Raw genomic sequence first — 23,152 nt, forward strand, 5'->3', positions numbered from 1 at the left:
TAGAAAACCCAGGAATAAACCCACAATTACATGGTCAATAAATCTTCAACAAAGGTGCTGGGAAAACTGGACAGCTAGCTATATGCAAAAGAATGAAACTGGACCACTTCCTTACACCACCCACAAAAATAAACTCAAAACGGATTAAAGACCTAAATGTGAGACTTGAAACCATAAAAGTCTTTGAAGAAAGCACAGGCAGTAATTGCACTGACACAGACCGTAGCAACATCTTTCTAGATATGCTCCTGAGGCAAGGGAAACAAAAGCAAACTATTGGGATTACATCAAAATGAAAAGCTTCTACACAGTGAGGGAAACAATCAACAAAACTAAAAGACAATGTATACTGAATGGGAGATCTTTGCAAATGACATGTCTGATAAAGGGTTAATACCCAGAACACATAAAGAATTTATAAAACTCAACACCCAAAAAACAAATAGTCTAATTAAAAAATGGGCAGAAGACATGAATAGACATTTTTCCAAAGAAGACATCGAGATCGCCAACAGACATATGAAAAGATGCTCGACATCACTCATCATCAGGGAAATACAAATCAAAACCACCATGAGATATCACCTCACACTGGTCAGAATGGCTAAAATCAAAAACACAAGAAACAACACGTCTTGGCAAGGATGTGGAAAAAAAGGAACCCTCGTGCACTGTTAGGAGGAATGCAAGCTGGTGCAGCCACTGTGGAAAACAGTAGGGAGTTTCCTCAAAAAAGTTAAAAATAGGGTGCCTGGGTGGCTCAGTCGTTAAGCGGCTGCCTTCGGCTCAGGTCACGATCCCAGAGTCCTGGGATCGAGTCCCACATCGGGCTCCCTGCTCAGCGGGGAGCCTGCTTCTCCCTCTCCCACTCCCCCTGCTTGTGTTCCTGCTCTCGCTGTCTGTCTCTGTCAAATAAATAAATAAAATCTTAAAAAAAAAAAGTTAAAAATAGAACTACCTTATGATCCAGTAAGCAAATTACTGGGTATTTACCCAAAGGATATAAAAACAGTAATTTAAAGGGCTACATGCACTCCTAAGTTTATAACAGCATTATTTACAATACCCAAATTAGGGAAGCAGTTCAAGTGTCTATCAAAAGATAAACGGATAAAGAATACATGTTCTATGTGTGTGTGTGTGTGTGTGTGTGTGTGTGTGTGTGTGTGTATACAATGGAATATTGGAATATGGAAATATACAATAGAATATTACTCAGCCATAAAAAAGAATGAAATCTTGCCATTTGCAAGGACACAGACAGAGCTAGACAGTATCATGCTAAGCAAAGTAAGTCAGTCAGAGAAGGACAAATACCCTATGATTTCACTCATATGTGGAATTTAAGAAACAAGACAAATACATATAGGGGGAAGAAAAGAGGCAAACCAAGAAATAGACTCTTTGCTATAGAGAACAAATGGATGGCTACCAGGGGAGGTGGGCGGGGGGATGGGGGAAATGGTTGATGGTGATTACGTAGTACACTTATTGTGAGGAAAGCAAGTAAAATAAAATAAAGACTGCTCCATGGATAGTTGAAAAGAAGGTGCACTCATTCCTTCCAGGAGAGAGATTTCAGTGCATCAACTTGATAGGCCTCATCAATTATGTTATGTAGTTCTTCTATATCCTGACTTTCATTCTCTATGCTTGTTTCTTTGTTGGTAAAACAGTATAATAATAGACCCCACCTCAAAGGATTACTTAGAGGAACACACACGAGTATACTTAATACTGAATACTGAAGGCATTCAGAAGAGTGCTTCTGGGTCTAAGTGCTTGATAAATGCTACTATTCTGTGGGTTGATTTGTCCATTTGGTCTGTCACAGGCTAAGCCAGACAATTAAAATTTGCTTCTAGGGACATTGCAGGGACAAGAAACAAAAGACTGACCATAACTCTGCAATTAGATCAGATTACTGAATGAAAGACGCCGTTTCCAAGAAAAAAACATTCCTTCTCTACCACTCCCAACTTACTGTCCCCCAGCCTCTCAACAATCCTTCTACTACATTCTAAGGAAGCTTGTGTGACCAGTGCAAATCTAGGCCAAAAGTTTCTCCCCCTGTAACTTAAATCCACTCATGCTTGTTTTACTCTCTGGAACGATACAGAATAACGTCACTTCCTTCTTCAAAGATTTGAAGAAAGAGAAAGCATCTTTCTGTCTTTTTCCTATCCTCATTTTCTTCACATTTATCTTGATCAAGAAGGCTAAGCATAAATAATACTCTCCAGGTGCCTACAGGGGACAGGTACTCTGCCAGGGATTCAAGGGCAAGAGCTCTAATCCAATAGCCTGGGAAGTTAGGAAGGTAAGTAGGTAAGTAGCTAGATAGCTAGGTAGCTAGGGAGGTAGGTATGTCTTATTTCCCAAGTACAGATAAGAAAAGTCAGTTAAGTACTTTGCCTCCCCCCCCCAACAAAGGAATACAAGAGAAAGGGCTATATCCCAAATAGAAACTCTTTAATTCCATGATACTTCTCTTATGTGGCATGTCACACCTCCCACGCCCAGCATCCCTTTTGCATTTGGGATCATTAAGAGACCCCTGAAATGCTTCACGAAGACTGCTTGAGCTATGGAAAATCTTCCAAAGCAGAGTCAAACCAAGTCATATCAAATTAGTTTGTTTGTAGCAAAACATACATGATATGAACAGCACCATCGTAACCATTTTTGACTGTACAGTTATTAGGGTTAAGTACATTCACAGTGTTGTGCAACCCATCTCCGGAAATCTTTCATCTTCTGAAACTGAAACTCCTTAAACAACAACTCCCCATTCCCATCTTCCCCCAGCCTCTGGTACCTGTCAGTCTACTTTCTGTCTCTACGAAGTTGACTACTCTGAGAAGTTCTCTGATTTTTAAATAACCTCGATGTCTATTGAACTAATAAAGAGAACGACCTGCAATGGTCACCATCTATGAGCAAGTAAACATGGCAGAGATGTGGCAAGCCTACAGATGGAACAGGGGTGAGAAGGACAACAGCTTGGTCTTGGGGAAACCCCAAGACCACGGGGAAAGGGACGTTTCAGCCAGATGGTTTTAATGGCCCAATAAATGAGCTGACCATGATCATTCAAAGAGAAGAGTTTGCATTAGTGGGAACAAATCCTTCTGTCAGTGACATGACCCAACACTCATTTAGCTCTTGCTATATCCCAGGCACTGTGAGAAGAGCTTTACACACCTCAGGCCATCTAACACTCCCAACTGCCCCATGGAGCAAGCACCGTCATTCCTGTTTTGCAGATAATGACATTGAGGATTGATGAAGTTAACTAACTTGCTCCCTTAATCATGACGTGTACTTCCCCTTTGGGCTCCAACAGCCATGCCATTCAGGGAAGAAATTCAGACACGCTGGAATGGGAAGAGATACCTGCTTGAAAAAGCTGTTAACAGTCATGGTGGTGGTCTTGTAGTTGGACCCGACCCCATTCTCCTCCAAGGAGAGGGCTCTTTCAGAAAGCCTTCTAGATTGGGACAGAGTTCTCCGCTCACCCACAGAGCTTCTCCCTGTAAGGAAAACAGTTGTCATTCGAAAGCATGCCTTTCTGTGTGAATGTACAGCAGTCATGAACTTTATCATATAAAAGACAGGTTTTATTTTTTTTAAGATTTTATTTATTTATTTGACAGAGAGAGACACAGCGAGAGCAGGAACACAAGCAGGGGGAGTGGGAGAGGGAGAAGCAGGCTTCCCGCGGAGCAGGGAGCCCGACGTGCGGCTCGATCCCAGGACCCTGGGATCATGACCTGAGCTGAAGGCAGAAACCTAACAACTGAGCCACCCAAGCGCCCCAAAAGACAGGTTTTAAAAAATGTATTATTGAAGCGCAGTTGACACACAATGTTATCTTCGTTTCTTTAAAAAAGAAGTTTAAAGTCATGATACAAGAACACTGAATGTGGCCATCCTTGTTTCGGATGAAAATTTCCCTCCACTGGCCTTACCTTTCTCAGTCCCCCTGTTGGAGCCCCTAGTCCTCCTATGACCAGAGTGGAGAAGCCATGAACAGCCACCGTCCCCTCCCACATGGACATCAGGGACAGCCACCCAGCAGGGTCCAGGACTGCAGCCAGAACTGGGTCTGCAGATAAGCTTTATTTAGCCAACACTGTTTGCTTTTGTTTTATTTTTACATTTGCACTCCACTGGGAGAGGCAAGTAGTCGAATGCCCATGAAGGCATTTGGGACTGTGACCCAAACATGCCAGGGTTAGCCTGTGTATGTTCTGAATCTGAGCGTTCTTCTGCTCTCCCTGTGAGCACCAGGCAGCAGAACGGGGTTCTTTGGCTGACCTGTCCAATAGGGATTAGAACCCTGAGTCACACCCACACCTGGGCTGGGACCCCGATACTCAGCCTCGTTATTTGTTATCCCCTTTGGGGACTGAGGTGGAGAACTTGTTGCTTTTCTACTGCAAAATTAAGGGGTTCCACTGTGAACGGTCAAATTGCTTAGAACTCTAATGTTGCCAAGCCCACTCTTTGAATATTCTCTTATCCTTAATTCTTGCTGTGATGCCGAATGGGAACTTTTTTTTAAAAAAGATTTTATTTATTTATTTATTTGAGAAAGAGAAAGAGTGAGCAGGCGGAGGGGCAGAGGGAGAGGGAGAAACAGACTCCCTGCTGAGCAAGGAGCCCGATGCGGGACTTGATCCCAGGACCCTGGGAACATGACCAGAGCCAAAGGCAGACACTTAACTGACTGAGCCACCCAGGTGCCCCTGAATGGGAATTTCTTGCTACCACTGTCCACCTAAACTTACCGTACTGCCCCAGTATTATACACTGCATTTTCTGTTTGCTTCTTAAGAAGCAGCATCTATAGTCAGGTTAATTTATCCTTGACCTGGAGATTACCCTATGGCTGAATTACCTAGTTTATCATGCCCTCTAAAATCTGTGCATAATTCTTTTCAAATAAGGCTATCTGGGTCTACCTAGAAGTTGGCATGAAAAAAAAAATAAACCCTACCCATTGTGGTGTGAAGGTCAGGATGCACTCAAGTGAGGTTTGTTGTTGGTAAATCAAAAATAACCCAGCAGTTCTGACTGGTAATTACACAACAATAATTACAGAAGAGAAACAGCAATGACAAAATACCTCTCCCTCCAGTCCCCCCATTAAAGGTAGCATTTGGGAAAAGGCAGGGCGTGGGAACGCAGCAGAAATGTGAACAGTCTCACATATTTGCTGGATACAAAGACACTCAGGACAACAGACACTCTACCACGGGTGGGGTGGGTCGGCTCGAGAACTCTGAACCCTCCTGAACACTTCCATACCCACACTGTTCAGGAAATTAATGACTCAGATCCAGGGTGAGGTGATGAAAAGGAGAAATATGCTCAATAAATTGGAATAGAAACTAAATACTCTTTTGGAATCTACTTTTTCATTGCACTTGGCAAAAAAAAAAAAAAAAATTTTTTTTTTGAAGGGACTGGAAATTTTGCTGAGAAGCCGGAATTTTGCTTTTTGAAGCCTTCCTGAGAACAGCTTTTCTTATATTTAAAAGCCCATCATGGTGGCATTGTTTAACCCACTATAGATAGTTACTGTACTTTGTTATTTTAAAATTTCTACTTTGAAAAGGAGGCAGCTACTGAAAATTAACTTTTTAAAGTGTCGAAGTGTCCAGAAAATTCCAACCAAAAATCTTACTGTAAGAATATATTTAAGTTCCACAAATGTTCAAGATATTTGTTTTGGGGATCACCAGCCAATCAAGCATTTGTAAGTCAGTCATAATAGTGTTTCACCCTATTTATCTTCTTCGTTCCCACTCTCCACACATTACTGCACCCTGAGCCCCCATTAACAAGCAGCTGACCTCAGAGTTAGGACACTGGGGACCCCTCCCCTTCCCACTGCAGTTGAAAATCTTACCAACCATGGACTCCACATCGGTTACCTCCCTGTCCAGGGTGGAGACATTGAAGAAACTTGTTAAGCTTATGGGAGCCCAGGCAAAAGGCATCCGGTATTTTCCCAAACGCTGGCAGAAGGATTCAGCTTGAAGTTTTAGTTTTTCAATCTTTTCTTTACTCTAGAGGAAAGTGGAAAGACACAAGCAGAAACAAACAATACAGCGCCAGCACCAAGTCAACGGTCTCTGCCATGAATATGACAGTCATCTCCGAAATCCCTACCCTACTAATTAAAAAGAGCGAATGGGCAGGAAAATGATACAACTCAGGCTAGAATTCTAGCTGACAAGAGAATACAGATCAGAAATGGAAGAGTTTAAAGAAAGTCAACATTCAATTATTAAATATATCTCTAGCTAAAAAAAAAAAAAAAAAGTCCAAGACTTGTTATACCAGTTAATCAACAAGACTTGGATTTGCATGACAAAATTTTAGAATGAAACATTTTATACATTATCTATCATGTTTTCAAGAGAGCCTGTTTTTCAAAAGTTGCCTTGGGAAACTCTAGAAAAATCTGTAAAGGTTGTTAACTGCTTCCTTATTAGGTTGACAACACTTCCAGGGTGTTCTTTCTAAGTTCAGAAGAGAAGGTAGGTTTTTAAAAAATAAATGTGCTGAGTTCAAGAACTCTTATTTGAAATTCATGAGTCTGGAGGAGGATGCTGATTAGCCGAGTCTTCATCCAGAAAGGCCATGTTTTAAAAGTCACATTGGAAACCTTTGCAAATGGGGGCTGAGAAAAGATGTCCCTTTCACAGGCTCAGTACCTAGGCTGTCCCAGTGAATTTAAGATGTACAGAAGCCTCTGCCTATTTCCCAATATCCACACCAGAAAAGACATTTGGAAATTGGCTGGTACTGTTGAGAAAGCCCAGCAGAGTTTCGTGAGGTCTCTGTGGCCTTCCCAACCTGGGTCAGGGCCTTGGAACCAAGACAACAGGATGTGGCTTTTGTCCTCGCCAAGTTTTTTTAGACAGTGGTGTATATGTCATTTGTTGAATTCAAGAATTTATTTCTTTAAAAAGTTATCATCAATGGCCAGCTTCCCTTTCTTCTTTTTTAAGACACAATGTATCAATGTCTCATATGGGGACATATTATGGACCTATTATTTACTTAACTATTTTGTGGAACTTCCAAAAAATATCTGCTTATTCTAAGATGTCACCATTTAGTAATAGCCAAAGTATCATACCTTTCCACCATCACCTTCTTTGATAACCATGTATGGTTCTGCACAGTCTCCAATCTCTCCTTGCTGAAGGACTTTTTCAATCTACCAACAAAAATAATATTAAAACAAAACTCATGAATTATATCCACATAAGGGCATCAATGCAACCATCAAAATGAGGTTTTGTCACAGTATTTGAGGACAAGGGAAGATGCTCATGCCGTATATTTTCTGATTAAAAAAATTAGTGTGAAAAAAATTAGCATGAAGAGTACCACAGTTTTGTAGAAAAAAAAGTCACAAAGGCAGATTCAAAGGATGATAGTAGATACACAAACTGTTAATAGTAGTTATTTTTGTATAGTGAGATTATGTGCTATTTTTATTTTCTTCCTATTGCTATGTGTATTTTCTATTTTTAAACCATAAACATGTATTATGCCCACAATAAAAAATGCAATAAAAGTTATTTTACAAAACAGAACCCATGAGACATATGTAAGAAGTGAAAAGCTCATTTTCTTTATTATTGCTTACAATGTAAAAAAGAAATATGGCCTCCGTAAAAGTCAGGTTGGAGACTAAAACCTTCCACAAAATGAATAAATGAACAGAATAAATTATCTGTAATTGTCTCCCTTGTATTTCCTATTAGGGCCGCTTCTCTGGATTTAACAGACACGGAGAGAAACCGAAAGGTGTGGAATGGGGCAGCTTTTCACTTGGCTAACTGGCTGGAAATATGATTTAATGCTACTCCTGTCGAGTATCTTCCTCCAGTTTGCTTCAGGTAAAGGATCTGGCTGGCCACAAATGTGGCCACCCTGTTGATGGGGGAAAAAAGTAGAGATCTGAAATTTACCAACCCTCTGCCCCAAGAAAATGTTGAAGAGAAAAACAAGTGGAGGTAGTCCCATTAGCCTTTATTGAGATTAGACGTCGGATGCGACGTTCCTGCCACATGAAATCTGGGTTTAACATATTCCATGAGGTGCACATGGTCCACAGGCACTACCGGACAGGGACAGAGTGTTTATTTTTATTTTTTTTCTAGGTGGTAGCTGCTGGGGAGGTAAGGGGGTGAGCAAGCCACACTTGATCCCTATTCTACTGAAGCTCATAGTCAGGCGCTCATAGAGCCAATTGGAAGAAGTTAGTTTTTCCATGTAGTCAACAGATAAAGATATGGTCTTTAAAATGAACTTTGAGCAAAGATAAAGGACCTTTTAATGGAGACCCTGAAGCAGCAATGACCATGCCATGGCTTCAAGCACAAGTACTGTGCAGCGTGGAACCCACAGGACAGAGGTCTCCAGAATCTGAAAGGGGGAGACTCCGATCTGACCAGACCAGCGGAGACTATTCCCTTCCCCAGTTGGGCAGAAGGGTAACTCCAGGTACTTCCTGAGAAGGGCTGCAGGCTGCTCTGAGGGCTCACTGTATGTCCCTTCGTGTGCATGTGTGAAAGAAACCCAGGGGTCCTCATAAGCGTGGCAGGCAGAGGAGAGGGGTGTGTGGGGATTACCAGGGGATTTTCGTCAGATAAAAGGCTGCCCTCTGTCCTGTTCAGGAGGGGCTGGTTCAGTGCCTCCATAGGTTTATTTTTGACGTTTTAAATTTCATCCTTATTCTCCATCCCTCAACTGAGGAACAAAACCTTTAAGCCTAGATAATCCCTTAAAGCAATAGTAGATACAATACCACACTTGATCTTAGCCAAAAGGCCGAGAAGCGATAGTATGTACAATACTAAACTAGGAAACTCTACCCAAAACACAGTTAAGAACCCGGTGTTCAGCCTGGGAAGAAGAATTAGAAAGAACTCCTCTTTACTGAATGGCATCTGCCTGGCTGTGTTAAATATGACACACCATTTATTGTATCTGTAGAGAGAAAGAAGCAACAATGACACCATTACAGTAAAGGAAAAGAAGTCAGAAGCAAACCAGGGACTGTCTTATTGAGCTTTAAATGTCTTCACTATATCCATATATACAACTGATACTGCCAAATGAATGCATCTGTACATTTGAGAATTTTGTAATATATTTAGTAAGTAACAGTAACCTGTAGGTAGCCGCCGACACCTAGCAGACTATGGTGGATTAACTAAAACAAAGTCATCCCCGAAGAAGTAGAGTTTACGTGAAACTTGGCTCGATGGGACTAGTGTTGGCATCTTTGGGTTCCCAGGCTGAGAGAACTTTGAATCTAACTAGCTGTAGGGTGGGCTTGACTCTAACTTTCCTCTATGTCTAAGGGATACTGCAGTGAAAAGGACACACGTTCAGTTTGACAACAACAGATGTGTCTTTTTAGCAACACAATTTTAACTTTAATCCCTCCTACAACGTTACATAGATTCTCCTTGAGTAACAGTAACTTTTCAGAATCTTTGTAAAATGGTGGAAAGGCAGCTAGAATGCAAAGACATCTGCCACTTGTCAACTGACCTCTAAGTCATTTAAATTCTTGGGAATCTATAGGCTGCTCTCTCGGGATCATGGGGGAATCAACGGGATTCTGGAAGTAAAACACTGTGTCAACTAGAAAATGCTCCAAACCTGGAACTCTGCATAGATGTGAAATCAAAACACCTGAATTTTTTTTTTTTTTTTTTTTTTACAATTTTGGGGTAAACAGTCAATAGGACTAAATATTTGGCTTAAATGAAATAGTCAACATTTGTTGTTAACCTCTAACCAGTCACTCTGGTGTGCAGAGAAAGCCTCTGGGTTTCTTATATCAGCAGAGTACAGCCGAGAATGCAAAGTCCTTCTCCTTGGAACTGTCCCCTAGATTTTGAGTTGCACCACACACAGTCATAGTCTGTGACATGGTGATATAAAGGGGGAGTGAAATTTGGAAACTACAGCCCACACCTTAAATTATCAGAGCCTGGACTTGGGAACATTTCTCTACAGGTGTCTAGAAGAACATGAATAGTATTAGGGAACTCTATCCAAGATTTCCTCCACAGCAGCTCTCAGAGCTGGACAGCTAAGGGTAGGAAGAACAGCTTGGTCAGGAATAAAGTAATGGGCCAGGCTTTCTTCTGCAATCACAACTGCCCACTGAGGGCAGTATTATAATCCCCCCTTTACACGTAAGGAAACTAAGTCTCCGAAAGTTTAGGTAATCACCCAAAGTCCTATAGCTTTGACGTTTCAAAGCCAGGATTCAAAACCAAGACTGTATGACTCCCAAACCCAGAGTTGTGCTAGTGTCCCACACAGGATTTGCTTGGACAGGAAAAGGGGCCAGTTGAAAAGGAAACAAAGCGAATCTCACAGAGAAAATGTGGATACGTTCTGACCCCTCTTTCACTCCAAACATGCTCTGGGAATAATGCAACAAGGAGAGCATCCGAATGCAGAATGTGCAAACCAAATTGTGTTCAATTACCTTGACTACTAGGTAGATGTCCGAGGATGGGTAGGTGACTGAGAAGACTGCGGATCTTGCCTGACTTGATGGAGCCACGGAGGGCGTGTGAGCGCGCAGAAAGCCTTTGAACTGGTCAGAGTTCAGGTCACAGTGAAAATTTTCTGAGATCTGTAAACAACAAGGCAAAAAAGAAGTCACACCTGCTGTTCTCCTGGACTACCCATGTTTAAAGAGTCAAAAACCCACAAAGAAATGTTGCCAGAGAAATAAGGGTCATCATAGACATGGTTTATGACTAGTGGTGGTGGAAAAATCTGATATGCATTTTGTCGAAATTTCTAGATATTTGGGAGCTGTTTGAGAGATGGTTCCCCGAAACATTTACATTTTTATTAACCCATCTGGATTTCCTGAATTACTGCCTTACACTTTGGAATTTAGGAGCTTGCAGTTTTAGCAGTAAACCTACCCTAGCTGACGTAAATCTCAGGGGTTGGGAATATTTCTCCAAGAGATACACACTTCGTTAAATACGGAGTGGTTACGGGTCAAAGGGGCAACAGTGTCCTCTGTGGCTGTGCTGTTTTTGTCCTCCTCTGGGGTTCACAAAGTGACTAAACATTAAAACACTCCTGGAGAAGAGGCTTAGGTACTCAAAATCTTTTTCATTAAAATTTTGCGCATCACAGTTGGTGAGGTCCTCGCCTGATGGCAAATTAATACTTTTCCTGCACAAGATGCCTTCCATCCACCATGAGACTCTCTCACAGGGCAAAACCTCCCCAACAGAGGTAACCTTACATATATATCTGAGCTTGTTAAAAATGTATTTAAATTGCCTTGTTTGACGTGTCACCCCACATGTTGCTACTTCTTTTCTCTCTCGATCCTAAACAGGCTCTCCCTTTAAGATTCTTCAAAGGACATAAACGACTAACATCGCCAGGTCATTCCTGCAAACACGGCAAAGGCAATAGAACCGACTGTGTCAAAGGTCATTTGCTTTCAAATCTGATGTGTTTTTGCTGCAGAGAAGTGGATTTGAAAACCATGAACCCCCAAAATCATGAGCAATGTGTGCCCCCACGGACGGGGTGTTCTTTGCCCCCTTACCTTTTTCCTTTCTTTAACATCATAGAGGGCAATGCTGGCAAACAGAGGCTCAATTTCAATCTCAAACCTTTCAGAGAGAGAAAGAAAAAATAGGGTTTTAACTTAGATAATTTTGAATTTCCTGAAAGTGCCGAGCTCTATAAACTGGTTAAAAATGTACATCGTTCCCCAAAATATTTGGATAACTCCACACAGATGAGAATCATAACGGGATATTAGTGGAGAAAGAGGGGAGGTTCGTGGAAAATTCCTAGTCATTGCAGATCGTGGTGGATGGCACATTCTCCTAAAAAGCACTTGTTGGTGGCAACACAAGGGAGAGAGGGCAGCATGGTACCCATGGTGTGATCCAACATGGCCCTACTTATCACTGTAGATGCTGTGTTTTCCAATGGTAAAGCCTCTGTCTTAGGTAAAGGTTTTGTTCACAGTTTACCCTTTACTACTAGGGTGGGAATCTCTATTATTCAGTTCTAAGGGACAAGGCATTTCAGAGAGTAAAAATCATAATAATAATAAAAGTTCTGTTGCTTTTGCTTAGATTTATAGTGGGGCCATTTATGTGGGTGAATGTCTGACCTTTCCTATTCCACTACCAAGGGAGCTGCTGAGTTGCTGGGGAAGGAGCGGAGCACTGCCAATATACACTGAGCTGTGGGGACCCAGTGAGAGCTAGAAACATATCAGCCCTAATTGCCCATTCCCCTTGAAATGGTGGCTTTGATGATACTGCATACCCAAGGCATAATCCTTCCACATGGTATAGGATGCACATGAAGCATTGATGTGCACGTTCCAAGTTTCTCAGGCTAACAACCCATGATTTGGGATCCTGCTAGCTGAGTGCGCCAGTAACCAGGCCCTGGACCACCATTACCTCAGAAGTCATGTAAATTAGGCAATTTTTGTTTCAAGCCATGTGTGAGAGAATGGCCTTATCCCTGGGTAACTTTGTCTAAAAAGAGGATCTGTTTTTGTAAAGATTTATTTATTTGAGAGAGAGAGAAAATGAGTGGGAGAGGCAGAGGGAGAGAGAAACTCAAGCCGACTCCACGCTGAGCTCAGCCGAGAGCCCAATACGGGGCTCGATCTCACAACTCTTGAGATCATGACCTGAGCCAAAACCAAGAGTCGACGTTCAGTCAACTGCACCACCCAGGGGCCCCTAAAAAGAGCCCAGCCTTTTCTGATCACAGAACCTGAGGTTTTTTCCCTACAGGTGTATGTCCAAGGGCAGACCCCAGAAACTAGCATTTTGAGGCAAATGAGGAGTTTATCAAAATGTAGGTTTCTTTGTCCCCCCTGAGATCTGGTGAACCAGAATCTCTTGGAGGAAATGAGGGTGCAAGGTCTCCCAAAATCTGCATTTAAAACACCTCCCTGAGGGGGCACCTGGGCAGCTCAGTGGGTTAAGCATTTACCTTTGGCTCAGGTCATGATTTCCGGATCCTGGGACAGAGCCCCGAGTCGGGCTTCCTGCTCAGCGGGAAGTCTGCTTCTCTCTCTCTCTCTCTCTCTCTCTCTCTCTCGCTCCCTCTCCCTCTGCCCCGCCCCCCACTCACTTTCTCTCTCTCAAATAAATTTGAAATCAACCAATCAATCAATCGATCAATCTCTCTGAGTAAACGTGATGATGCACACCAGTTTCACCAGCAAGGAGACCCCGCTGAGCTGAGGTTACTTTACAGAAGATCGGGTTAAATCTCACATTAAAAGATTTGCCCACATTAAATGCAAAAGAGAAAAATACTTTGTTGCCATCCTTTTTTACCCAGGTGCTACAGACATTTGCAGAATCAATCCCAGCCTGATTCTTTCTACATGTTTGAGGTTTTACATGTCTCTCAAAAGCAAAACAGTGACAGTTAGAGACCGCAACAGATTCTGAAAAATCCCCGAGCTGATAAAATCTGTAAGGTAGAAATAAAAATTCTGCATGTCCATGTCAATGGGGAAATGGGGTCTTTAACATCACCATTACATTTTTACTATTCGTATTTTTGACATTGTAGGTTTACCTACAAGAACTCGCTTTTTTTAAAGATCTGGTTTATTTAGCGGAGTTATAGCTGGGACAATCTCTTTGGTCCATCTTGCAGGTGTATGTTGAGATGGATACTATTTAAGACACCTGAGTGGGCCAAGTGCACTGGGCAAACACCTCAATTCTACCTGATTCCTGCTTTGGCAACGGGGAAAAACATTGCCAGAAAACTGACAATTTTCATTAAGAGAAATCCAAATGGCTCTATTTGTTTTTTTAAATAATACATGTCTCTCTCTTAGTGGCCATGTTTTCCCACCTGTGAGAACTGCTGTTGTTTATTTATTGGAAAGATCTAGAAGACTTGGTGGCAAAGTGACATCATAAGGGAGAATCCCTCCAATCCCGAAGAGCATAGTTATCGCACCTACGAGGGGCCTGATGTGCACCCTGTGGGAGTGACTGAGTGCCTCAGACAATAGGGTGATTTCCTGAGCAACGCGGAGGAGACTAGAGGCCACTTCCACTCAGTCCCAGTGCTCAAGGGCCAAAAGGCTCCCACTTTCAGGCTGGCTTGCAAGGGTTAGAGGCTGCCTTTTGTAGCCCAGACTTGACACAGAGCTGATTTATGAGCTGCTCATCTCCCTGCACAAGACAAAAGGCCCTCACTCCCCTCTCCCTGTTGGTAGAACTGGCTAGGGGGAGGGGCTACCATATCAAGAGAGCCCCCACAACTGGGTGAGCGGTTCTGCCTCCTTGTGTTCTCAGGAGAGGTCTGGGGAAGCTATGCATTAGAATCACAGAAGTTTAGGGCAAGTAGGAACTTTGAGACCATCTGGTGTAACAATGTCAGTCATTTATCGGTAAGAACTCAAACTCCCAGAGAAGCTCCCAGGGTTGAAATACAGCCTTGAATTCAGAGTCCGGATGCCCTGATTGCAAACTAGGTGCTGCTTGAGGGGTCCATGAATTGACTTCAAGAGATGGATGACCCTCCTAATGGGGGTATGAAAAAATATGATGCTTATATACTGTTGCCTATACAGAGCATTTACACCTGAATATTTTCAAGAGTCTATGATTTGAAGTTGGAAGAATTCTCGAAAGTAGCAGTCTGCAAGAGAGGCATGCAAACATTCCCGACTGGATATGCAATACAATCTGTTCATGTGCTGGAAGAAGCTACCGTAATTTATTTCGATTTATTTAGTTTATACGTTTCAATGTCTCATTTATGTATATTTGATAATGTAGATAATATTTTGATCTGCATGTATAAAATTAATACATGTATACAGAGGCGATAGGACTTCTTCCGACTCTAAAAGTAAACAATCAAAAAAAAAATTTTGGAGATAATTGCTGTAAAGTAGATTTGGCAAACAGTTGGCCCACCAGATCAATCCAGCTGGCAGACATTCAGTTGTAGAATATTCAAAAAGGAAATGAGAAGGTATTTAAGAAGTCAGGAAATCACGCAGAAAAATCTGAATTTCCAGCTTCTCTTGAAAAAGCAAAAACAAAAACAAAACAGACAGTTGGCCAAAATGGGCTTGTGCCCTTGGATGGCAAGAACTGGCCCTCGCCAGCAGTGGGTACCCCCTTAAAATAGTTCGCTAGAGTCACACTTCTCTCTGGTCCTCTGTGGTCCCGTGGCACTGAGACTGGGTTTTAGTCATATTTAAGGTTGTATTTCAATAGTTAACAGTTTCTGGGGGGGGGGGGGGGACCACAAAAGCTCTAATGTGTAGCATTTTCTGATTTCTATGTTGTAAATATCCCACCATGGCCAATTTCAAGCTATGGATGGACGTGACATCACTGGACACAGAGCTGGGAAGAGAAAGGCACCATCAGCTCTCATGAATTAGTCAGCGCAGACTCGAGTACACCATTCACTCTTTTTCCGTTTTTTTCCCTGCAGAGCTTTCCGTGTTCCTTTTGTAAGTATGCCGTTTCACTCAGTTACCTTACGTGACTAACTTCACGGTGTGCCTTCCCTGTGACAGAGGAGGGACTGTCCAAGGCTTGGGAGAAATAGAATCTGGGTCTAGCTGACTCCAAACTCTGCTCCTCTCGCCACGTCACAACCACACACTGTTATAGCGGCGCTGGAAGACCCTCCCCATTCAAGCTCTGTCTATAGAGATGCAGTTTATATATAAAAGGCAAGATAAATCTCTGTGCAGTGGTTAGTATGTTCACTGAGACTTACTTCAGGGTCAGCACCTTGACCAGTATTCTGTTGCCCAGATGTTCCTTAGGACATTCTGGTACCGGACGTATTTCCACGGCATCCTCCTATTATTAATCACATGGTAAAGAAATCATGAGTGAATTTCCATGAGGGCTTCTTGGCTGGAATGAGTCCAGGGAAGGGAGGGCTGCCGCCCAGAGCTCAACCTGCATTTGCCTTAGTTCTAATAGAGGGATAACACTTTGATTTTTATAAGAGAGTTTGTTATTCAATCCCAAGCTTCAAAGTCACCTTGACCACAAACAAATTCTACTTTTGGAAAGCGAGGCATTTAAGACAAAGAGACAGAGGGAGGAAGGAAGGAAATGGGAATATGAATATGACTGAGTAACATCCACCAGATGGCATTGCAAAATCTTATACCTATTGTTGGTATTGTTGGCTTCTCTTTTTTCTTTTTTCTTTTTTTTTTTTTTTTGGCTGCTCTAAGTACACATTCAGAATATTTCTCCTGCCAAGGTTTTACTATTAAATAGTGAATTTCAGACTTGAAGCCTGAATCAAAATAGCTCACAGCAGGCTGTATGTAAACCATCAATACTTATAATAGAGTGTCTTTCTCAGTTGACCGTTTTCTCAAACAGGTTTGAGGTTGAATGTATAGGTTCTACACAGACATATCCAGCTAGAGCTTGCTGAAGTTCTAAGTACAGGAAACTAAGAACATTAGTAACGACTTAGCAATGACAAATACAACTTTTTTTTTTTTTTTAACCACATTTGGGACTCTATTTTACCCCACTGGGACTCAAGACTTAAAGAGAAACATCAAGTCCCTAAGGTAACTTTTAACATTCAAATCTGAACTATCACAGGATCTTAATTATATTCACGTATGCAAAAATAACAATGCAAAGCCCTGACAACTTTAATTCCTGCTCTTGTGGACTATCTGAACACTGGTGGTCTGCAGTTCACAAGGGTCCAAAGAATAGAGTCGGGCCTAATTATATTTTCCTGGGCTGTAAATGATGGGAGCTCCCCCCACAAATACCCCACAGCAATGGTAACATTTTTAGAAGTAACAGTAGAATCCACCTTCCCAGTAACTCTGCACCCAGATTGGTGAAACAAAGTGGTAAACCCACCTCTACTCTAACCTCTATTGTCCAAGGCCCGATCCTGTATTGATCAGAGGGCCATCCTGTCCGGTGGAAGGGCTGAGCTTTTTTCAGAGGAGGCACTGCTTGATGCCCACACTGAACTCAGCTCCCTCACACCAAGCTCAAATCACTTGCAGGGTGATCAGAGTAGACACATCAAAAACGGAAGCCCCCCGCCATTGGAGAAGAAAGTCAACGTACATTCATGCGTTTCTAACGCTACCTCTCTGGTCTGGATTCGAACCTTGGGGATCCTTTGTTAAAAGCTTTCCATTTGGAAAATGTAAACATACACAAAAGTAGAGAGAAAAATCTAATGAACCACCTTTACCTATCATGTAGGTTTCAACGCGTTCAACTCGTGGGCAATCTGGTTTCACCTATATTCCCACTTACTACCTCTCTCCACTCAATAGTGGATTGCTTGGCACAGCAAAGCCCCAGACATCATATAACTTCATCTGTAAATCTCTAAAAGATAGACTTTTAAAAGTGCACAGCTGTAATATCATGATGATTCTTAAAGATTAATAGTAACTTCTTATTGTCATTAAATATTTAATCAGTTCCAAATTTCCCCACTGTCTCCATTTTTTTTTTTTGGCAGGTAGTTTGTTAAACCATGATCCAAACAAGGTTTACATATTGACGCATTTCCTAAGTCTCTTCTCATCTATATGCATTTCTTGAGCCTTTATAATTATCTGAAATTGGAACTAGTTCCTAGAGAAGAATATGAAGTTTTAAGTGGATGTCTGTTCTATCTTCCTGAGTGTATATATATATATATTTAGAGACAGAGACAGAAAGGGAGGGAGAGAGATAGTAAGAGAGAAAGACAGACAGTAGGAAAGATGTTCTTCTATCAGTTGATCCAGTGGGAGCCTGAGGCCAGCCCTACATCTGCTTGCCCGTGATGGCATTATGTGAACAGATAAATCTCACCCCCCACCACCACTTTTTTTTCTTAATTGATTTTTAGTTGGGTTCTGTCACTTGCAGCCTAGGGAGTCTGAATGCAAACTCTTCTGTGATCTAAAGGGTAGTGGCATCTTTTTGGGGACCAACACATAGGATGCCTTTCACAGAACCGAGAGTGAACTGGGGAAAGAACTCACCACACAGACGCTTGGTGGTTACGTTCTACTTTTACCTCTTCTGTAGGCTTAGTCATAATTTGGATATAATAGTTCACCTCTCTTCTCTTCTCATTCTCCTCACCAGGAAATAAAGTCATGGTAATATTAAATAGTTTCATTAATGTGTTCCCCAAAAAAATCAGCAGGGGCGATCACCTCAAGGTAGCCAGAAATTTACTGTTCTTCCACAGGACTATCTTTGGAGAAAGTGCAAATTACAAGGACAAATGCCATTTCTGTGTGGATGAACTTCAGAATCTTAAAGGCTGGTACAGGGGCCCTCCAGCATTTTAGACATACCAATTTACAAATAATTGGTACAATAATTACAAAGCATTCCCCTCCACTCAATAAAGCAGGCCTATTAGGACCTTTGCTAGATTATAACTTTCAGTCCCAATCGAGTTTCTGCCTTGTTTCGGAGACCATAAAACAAAGTTCCTTCCACAGAGTCTGTGATTCTTCTTGCAATCAATGCAAGACTGGACACCCTCCCACTTAATCCCCTGAGGGGGACTTCAGTGAGCTGATGTCTCACCAGACATGACCTCCCCACCCTTTGTTTTCTCTCTCCCGCCATCCACTTGGGGACACTTTCTTACTTACGGGCGCCTCCACCATGGAACTGGGAAGAAAAGGAATGTAAGTGGAAGTCAAATCTGTCAGATTAACATTTCTTGACAAAGCTGGTAAAAAAAAAATTTAGTTTTATATGGAAACTGAAAAGTTGTGATATATAATGTGGTTGCTCATATCATCTTTGGATTTCAGTTATGTGTGCTAATATACCAGGCAGTCCTGTGTAGATACATAAACAGGCAAACATAAAGTCTGAGGTTAAGAGGCTGGGATCCCCATTCTGTACTTCAATTTTCCTGTTGAATCTTGAACAAGTTCCTTAACCTCCCTGACTCTTACTCTGCAACCTGAAGAATGGAGGTGATGACACTGCCCACATTATTCATATTTATTTTTAACCTGCCTCATTCAGAAAAGAATTTGAGGCCACTGCAAATGAAATAAATAGGTGAGAAAATCAAGGGGGCTGGAATATAAGGAGAAGAAAGAAAAAAAGGAAGAAAGAAAGAAAGGAAGGAAGAAAGAAAGAAAAGAAAAGAAAAGGAAGATTTAGTAGCAGCGAACAGAAATTTGACCCTAAGTAAAGACTTTAGGAGAGCAGATTACAAGACGCTCATAGTCTCCTAAGTGTTCCTATTTCCCCAGTGGATGCAACTTCTTCTCTGTCCGAAGGCTTGACAGATAATTCCCCTCTGGATCCTCATTGAGGCAGATGCTCGGTGAGGAATAGGTCTGTGTCCTCAATAATATTTGCACAGTGGACATGATATCACAACTCTTGACTGCTGCCTCCCTTACTATGCTTTTGCTGCCCAGTGGTAAGCTCATCCCAGGGTAAGTCAGCAAATACAATGCCCAGGGCTGGGGGATTCACAAGGTTTAAGAAGCCTGCTCCCTGATGGTCTTCCTGCTTGATCTGAACATTAAAAAATTTCAAACATGTAGAGGCATGGATGGATGGTTTATCTTTGAAGCAAAAATGCTCCCTAAATCGTATATCTTGCAACTGAAATTTCAATAAAATTTGGACAGCAGAGCCTATTGCTGTAGCCAGTTTTGGCAAGAACCAGAAGCAAAGACATTCTGACAGAGGAAAGACAGAGAGCCTCCTATTAAGTATGAGGAGCCTAAACAGGCTTGAATAATGGTCATTTCTCATCCCATCCATCCAAAGTACCCCAGGGAGTGACCACAAGGCAAAGCCTAAATGATCAAACTGTTCTCGGTCAGCTCCAATATATAAAGAAGTGGACAATCAGGATCCTGAAGTTGATGCACTAAAAGCATAACCATGATCACTTTAGACTGGAATGTTTTCAAAGCAATTCTCTTCAGGTTATTCATAGATATTATTTTTAAAAAGATCTTAACACTTGAGGATATCAAAGTTCAAGTAACACACACCTTGATGGATGATCCACAAAACATATCCCCAAATAACTGAATGGTTTGACTCACTGAGCGAGATCACTGCATGCAGACCCTTGAAATGTTGTGAGGATTAAATGAGACAAAATCAGTGAAAGTGTTTTGTAGAGAGCAATGAAAATCCTGGTGGTTATTACCACAATCTCATTGGCAGGACTGATCAATAACCGACTTTGCTATCCTGTTGGATAAGTGAAAAGAACGGCCCAGAAATCATACAATTAAGCATCCTGACAGCGCTAGCCGGTCATGACAAACGGTAATACTCTCCTGGAGACTCTGTTTCCTCCCTGAAATTCTCCAGCATGGAGAGGGTCGCACCCACCTCGTCCACCGATGGGTACAGGGCAAAGAGCTCCGCCTGCCGATTGGTCCTCCGGGCCTCTTCATTCTGCTTCTCGAAGTCCTCGGCACTCACTTGTTGCAGGAGGTTCTCCAGCTGCTGATCAGGCTGCAGGCTGCGGAGGTCGAAGCCACACGCAGTGAGGGGCCCTTTCCCAGACACGTCACACAGCACGTTTAAGTGGCGGGGGCGAGCCTGCAAGAAGAGACCCATCTTGTGACAGAGATCGTGGGTCTAAAATGAGAACGAAAGCACCCGCGATGTCTCACCCCTGCACCCACGTGGGATTACAGAATCGGGCCTCAAGTTGCTTCTAAGCAAACTGGGGGTTTGACAAAAACCACTTTGCTTCCTGGCCTGAATATCCTAAAATTAAATGTCTCCTTCCCACCTGGAAGCAGGTAATTACTCATCAGATGTGGATAAACCGGTTCTTGAGGAAAGGCTTGAAAAGAGCACTGTGTTTCTATTAGTTTGGGGCATGTTGTTTTCCGGAGATTGGGAGCCAAGTCTCTTGGGAACCTCGCTCATGTCTCATGCTCAAGCAGAACAGAACTGGAAGAGGTTTAACAGAGAGGAGTCTGCACGGGGGTATTTAGGGATCTCGTCGTAATCTCAATTTCAGAAGCTGGTTTTTGAAACTGGAAAATAAGATGACCTGAGAGGAGCCTTCCAAATTAAACCTTATATAAATTCCCAAACTGAATATTATGCTTCTGAAGACAGAGATGTGGGGCTGCGAATACTCTTCTTTAGTAACAGTTATAGGAAAAAGCGCCAGAACAAAAAGCAGAAAAGCCATTTGCTATTCAAGTAGTGTCCACTTTTAGTCGCAGTGTGTTTGAAAAAAGAGTCTGAAAGCTTTCACAAAGCAGATGCTTTATTCCATTAGGAACATTTCAGTAATGGGGAATGGTAAATCCAACCAAAGACTTGGCAAAGACTATATAACCACAATCGATGATACCTCATAAGAATATAGATGAACTATTATAATAATGGTAAAATGTTATCCTAAAGTTCTATTGAATGGACATGCTACTATACAAATTCTCTGTAATATATCCTCCCTGTGACACCCATCTACCTTATAAAAGTGCTACTCTGCTAGATCATAAATTTTACCTAACCAAATGTGCTAGCAATAATCAATATTAGTACTTTAATTACTGATACTTTTTTTGGCTTAGAATTTATGAGAGCCTTGGGAAAATGAATTTACCAAGTTTTTTGAAAGAATGTCTCTCTCTCTCTCTCTCTCTATATATATATATATATGGATATATCCATATATATATATATATAAAATCTCCAGAATTCATCCTAAGGGTATAACTGGACAAGTGAGCAAGGATTGTGACGACAAGAGCAGCTCTGGAACACTGTAGTAACAAAATAACAGAAAATGTCTAAATACCCCCCAAAGAGGTGGCATTAAAAGATTTGGGAACTTTCATCTAATGGAATGTTATAAAGCCATTTAAAGAAAACCCAAGTAAACATGTATTCACTGGAAGAGAAAGATGATCACAGCACAGTGTACTGTTAATATGAAAAAGGAAGGTATAGAGTATTATGTATAATATAATCTAATTTTTATGGAATATATGTGTACCATGGAGTTGCATCATCTATGTATTGAACTTACATAAATTCAGGAACTTGGCCTTCCCATCCCCCTCAGAAGGTGCCTTGCAAGAATGGGAGTGACATGGAAGATGTTGCTGGTTGTCTCACTGTCTGAGCATCTCTGCATAGTGACTGTTAGTCTAACACTTAAAAACATACACTTGCATAACTTGGCTCCACAACCCAGCTGAGGACTTAATTGAGTACCGTTAGTACGCTGAATGAGTGCCCTTCATGGAGCTCAGGGTCATTTACCTATTCTCTCTCAGCTCCAAATTTTATACTCTGCTCTCTGATGCTGGGCCTGGCACTCAGCAATATTTCGGCTTTGCCACCAGTCCTTTTGGGTTCTGCCAGTAGATGGCACTATAGGGAGACTGGATGGCCAGAGGGAGAAGGGACTGGCTCCTCCCTCTTCGTTGCAGTTCCTCACACCTTGGTAGTGGCCAATGGCTCTAGCCTCCAGCTAGTTTGGGCACTTCCAGAACCATCCTCCTTCTACCTCCTTGGACGTACCAGCACCAGCCAGACAGTCCCCCCTCCTGAGAGGTCCAAGTTCAGACTCCCAGACGCCGTGGGATCTTTCCTCTGAGATCCCAAGACACCACCTCCAGCCAGGTCCGGCCCCCTCCCAAGAGATTTGAGTCCCAGCTCTAAGGCCACTCTTCAGAGCTTCTAGGTTCTGATAACTCCAAACTCTTCCCACCAGACCCATGGTTCCTGAGTGTGGTCTTGGGACCAGTAGCCTCAGCATCTCCTGGGAAATGCTAATTAGAAATGCAAATTATCAAGCTCCACCCCAACCTAATGAATCAGAAACTCTGGGGTGGCGCCCAGCACTGTGAGTTCAAACAAGCCCTCCAGGGATTGCAATGAAGCTTCAGTTTTAGAGCCACCGCTCTGGGCCCCAGCCCCAGGATGGCATGCTGTTTCCTACTCTTAAAATTTCTGTAGGACTTAAATTTTCCAAGAGAAACTTGTTTGTTTCTCTCGGTCCTCCAAAATTGTTTAACCAATCTCTATGTTAAATTTCTTTTGTTGAGATACCTGGTGTG

General features: G+C 42.2%; 1 protein-coding gene across 2 annotated transcripts in view; it reads right to left on the reverse strand.

Moving 5' to 3' along the window:
- DOCK8 (dedicator of cytokinesis 8) overlaps window positions 1–23,152 on the reverse strand; it is a 218,192-nt gene that overhangs the window by 114,886 nt on the left and 80,154 nt on the right. For both annotated transcript variants that reach the window (XM_028117339.2, XM_028117340.2), the window contains 7 exons: window positions 20,451–20,663; window positions 15,835–15,920; window positions 11,636–11,702; window positions 10,541–10,690; window positions 7,157–7,237; window positions 5,918–6,077; window positions 3,397–3,533 (listed from right to left, as the gene is read on the reverse strand). In XM_028117339.2, the coding sequence (XP_027973140.2) occupies window positions 3,397–3,533; window positions 5,918–6,077; window positions 7,157–7,237; window positions 10,541–10,690; window positions 11,636–11,702; window positions 15,835–15,920; window positions 20,451–20,663 (894 nt within the window). The remainder of the gene's footprint in view (window positions 1–3,396; window positions 3,534–5,917; window positions 6,078–7,156; window positions 7,238–10,540; window positions 10,691–11,635; window positions 11,703–15,834; window positions 15,921–20,450; window positions 20,664–23,152) is intronic.

This window comes from Eumetopias jubatus, unplaced genomic scaffold, assembly GCF_037043125.1.
Source record: "Eumetopias jubatus isolate StellerSeaLion01/CBP00866 unplaced genomic scaffold, mEumJub1_p1.0 scaffold_15, whole genome shotgun sequence".
NCBI classification, from domain to species: domain Eukaryota; kingdom Metazoa; phylum Chordata; class Mammalia; order Carnivora; family Otariidae; genus Eumetopias; species Eumetopias jubatus.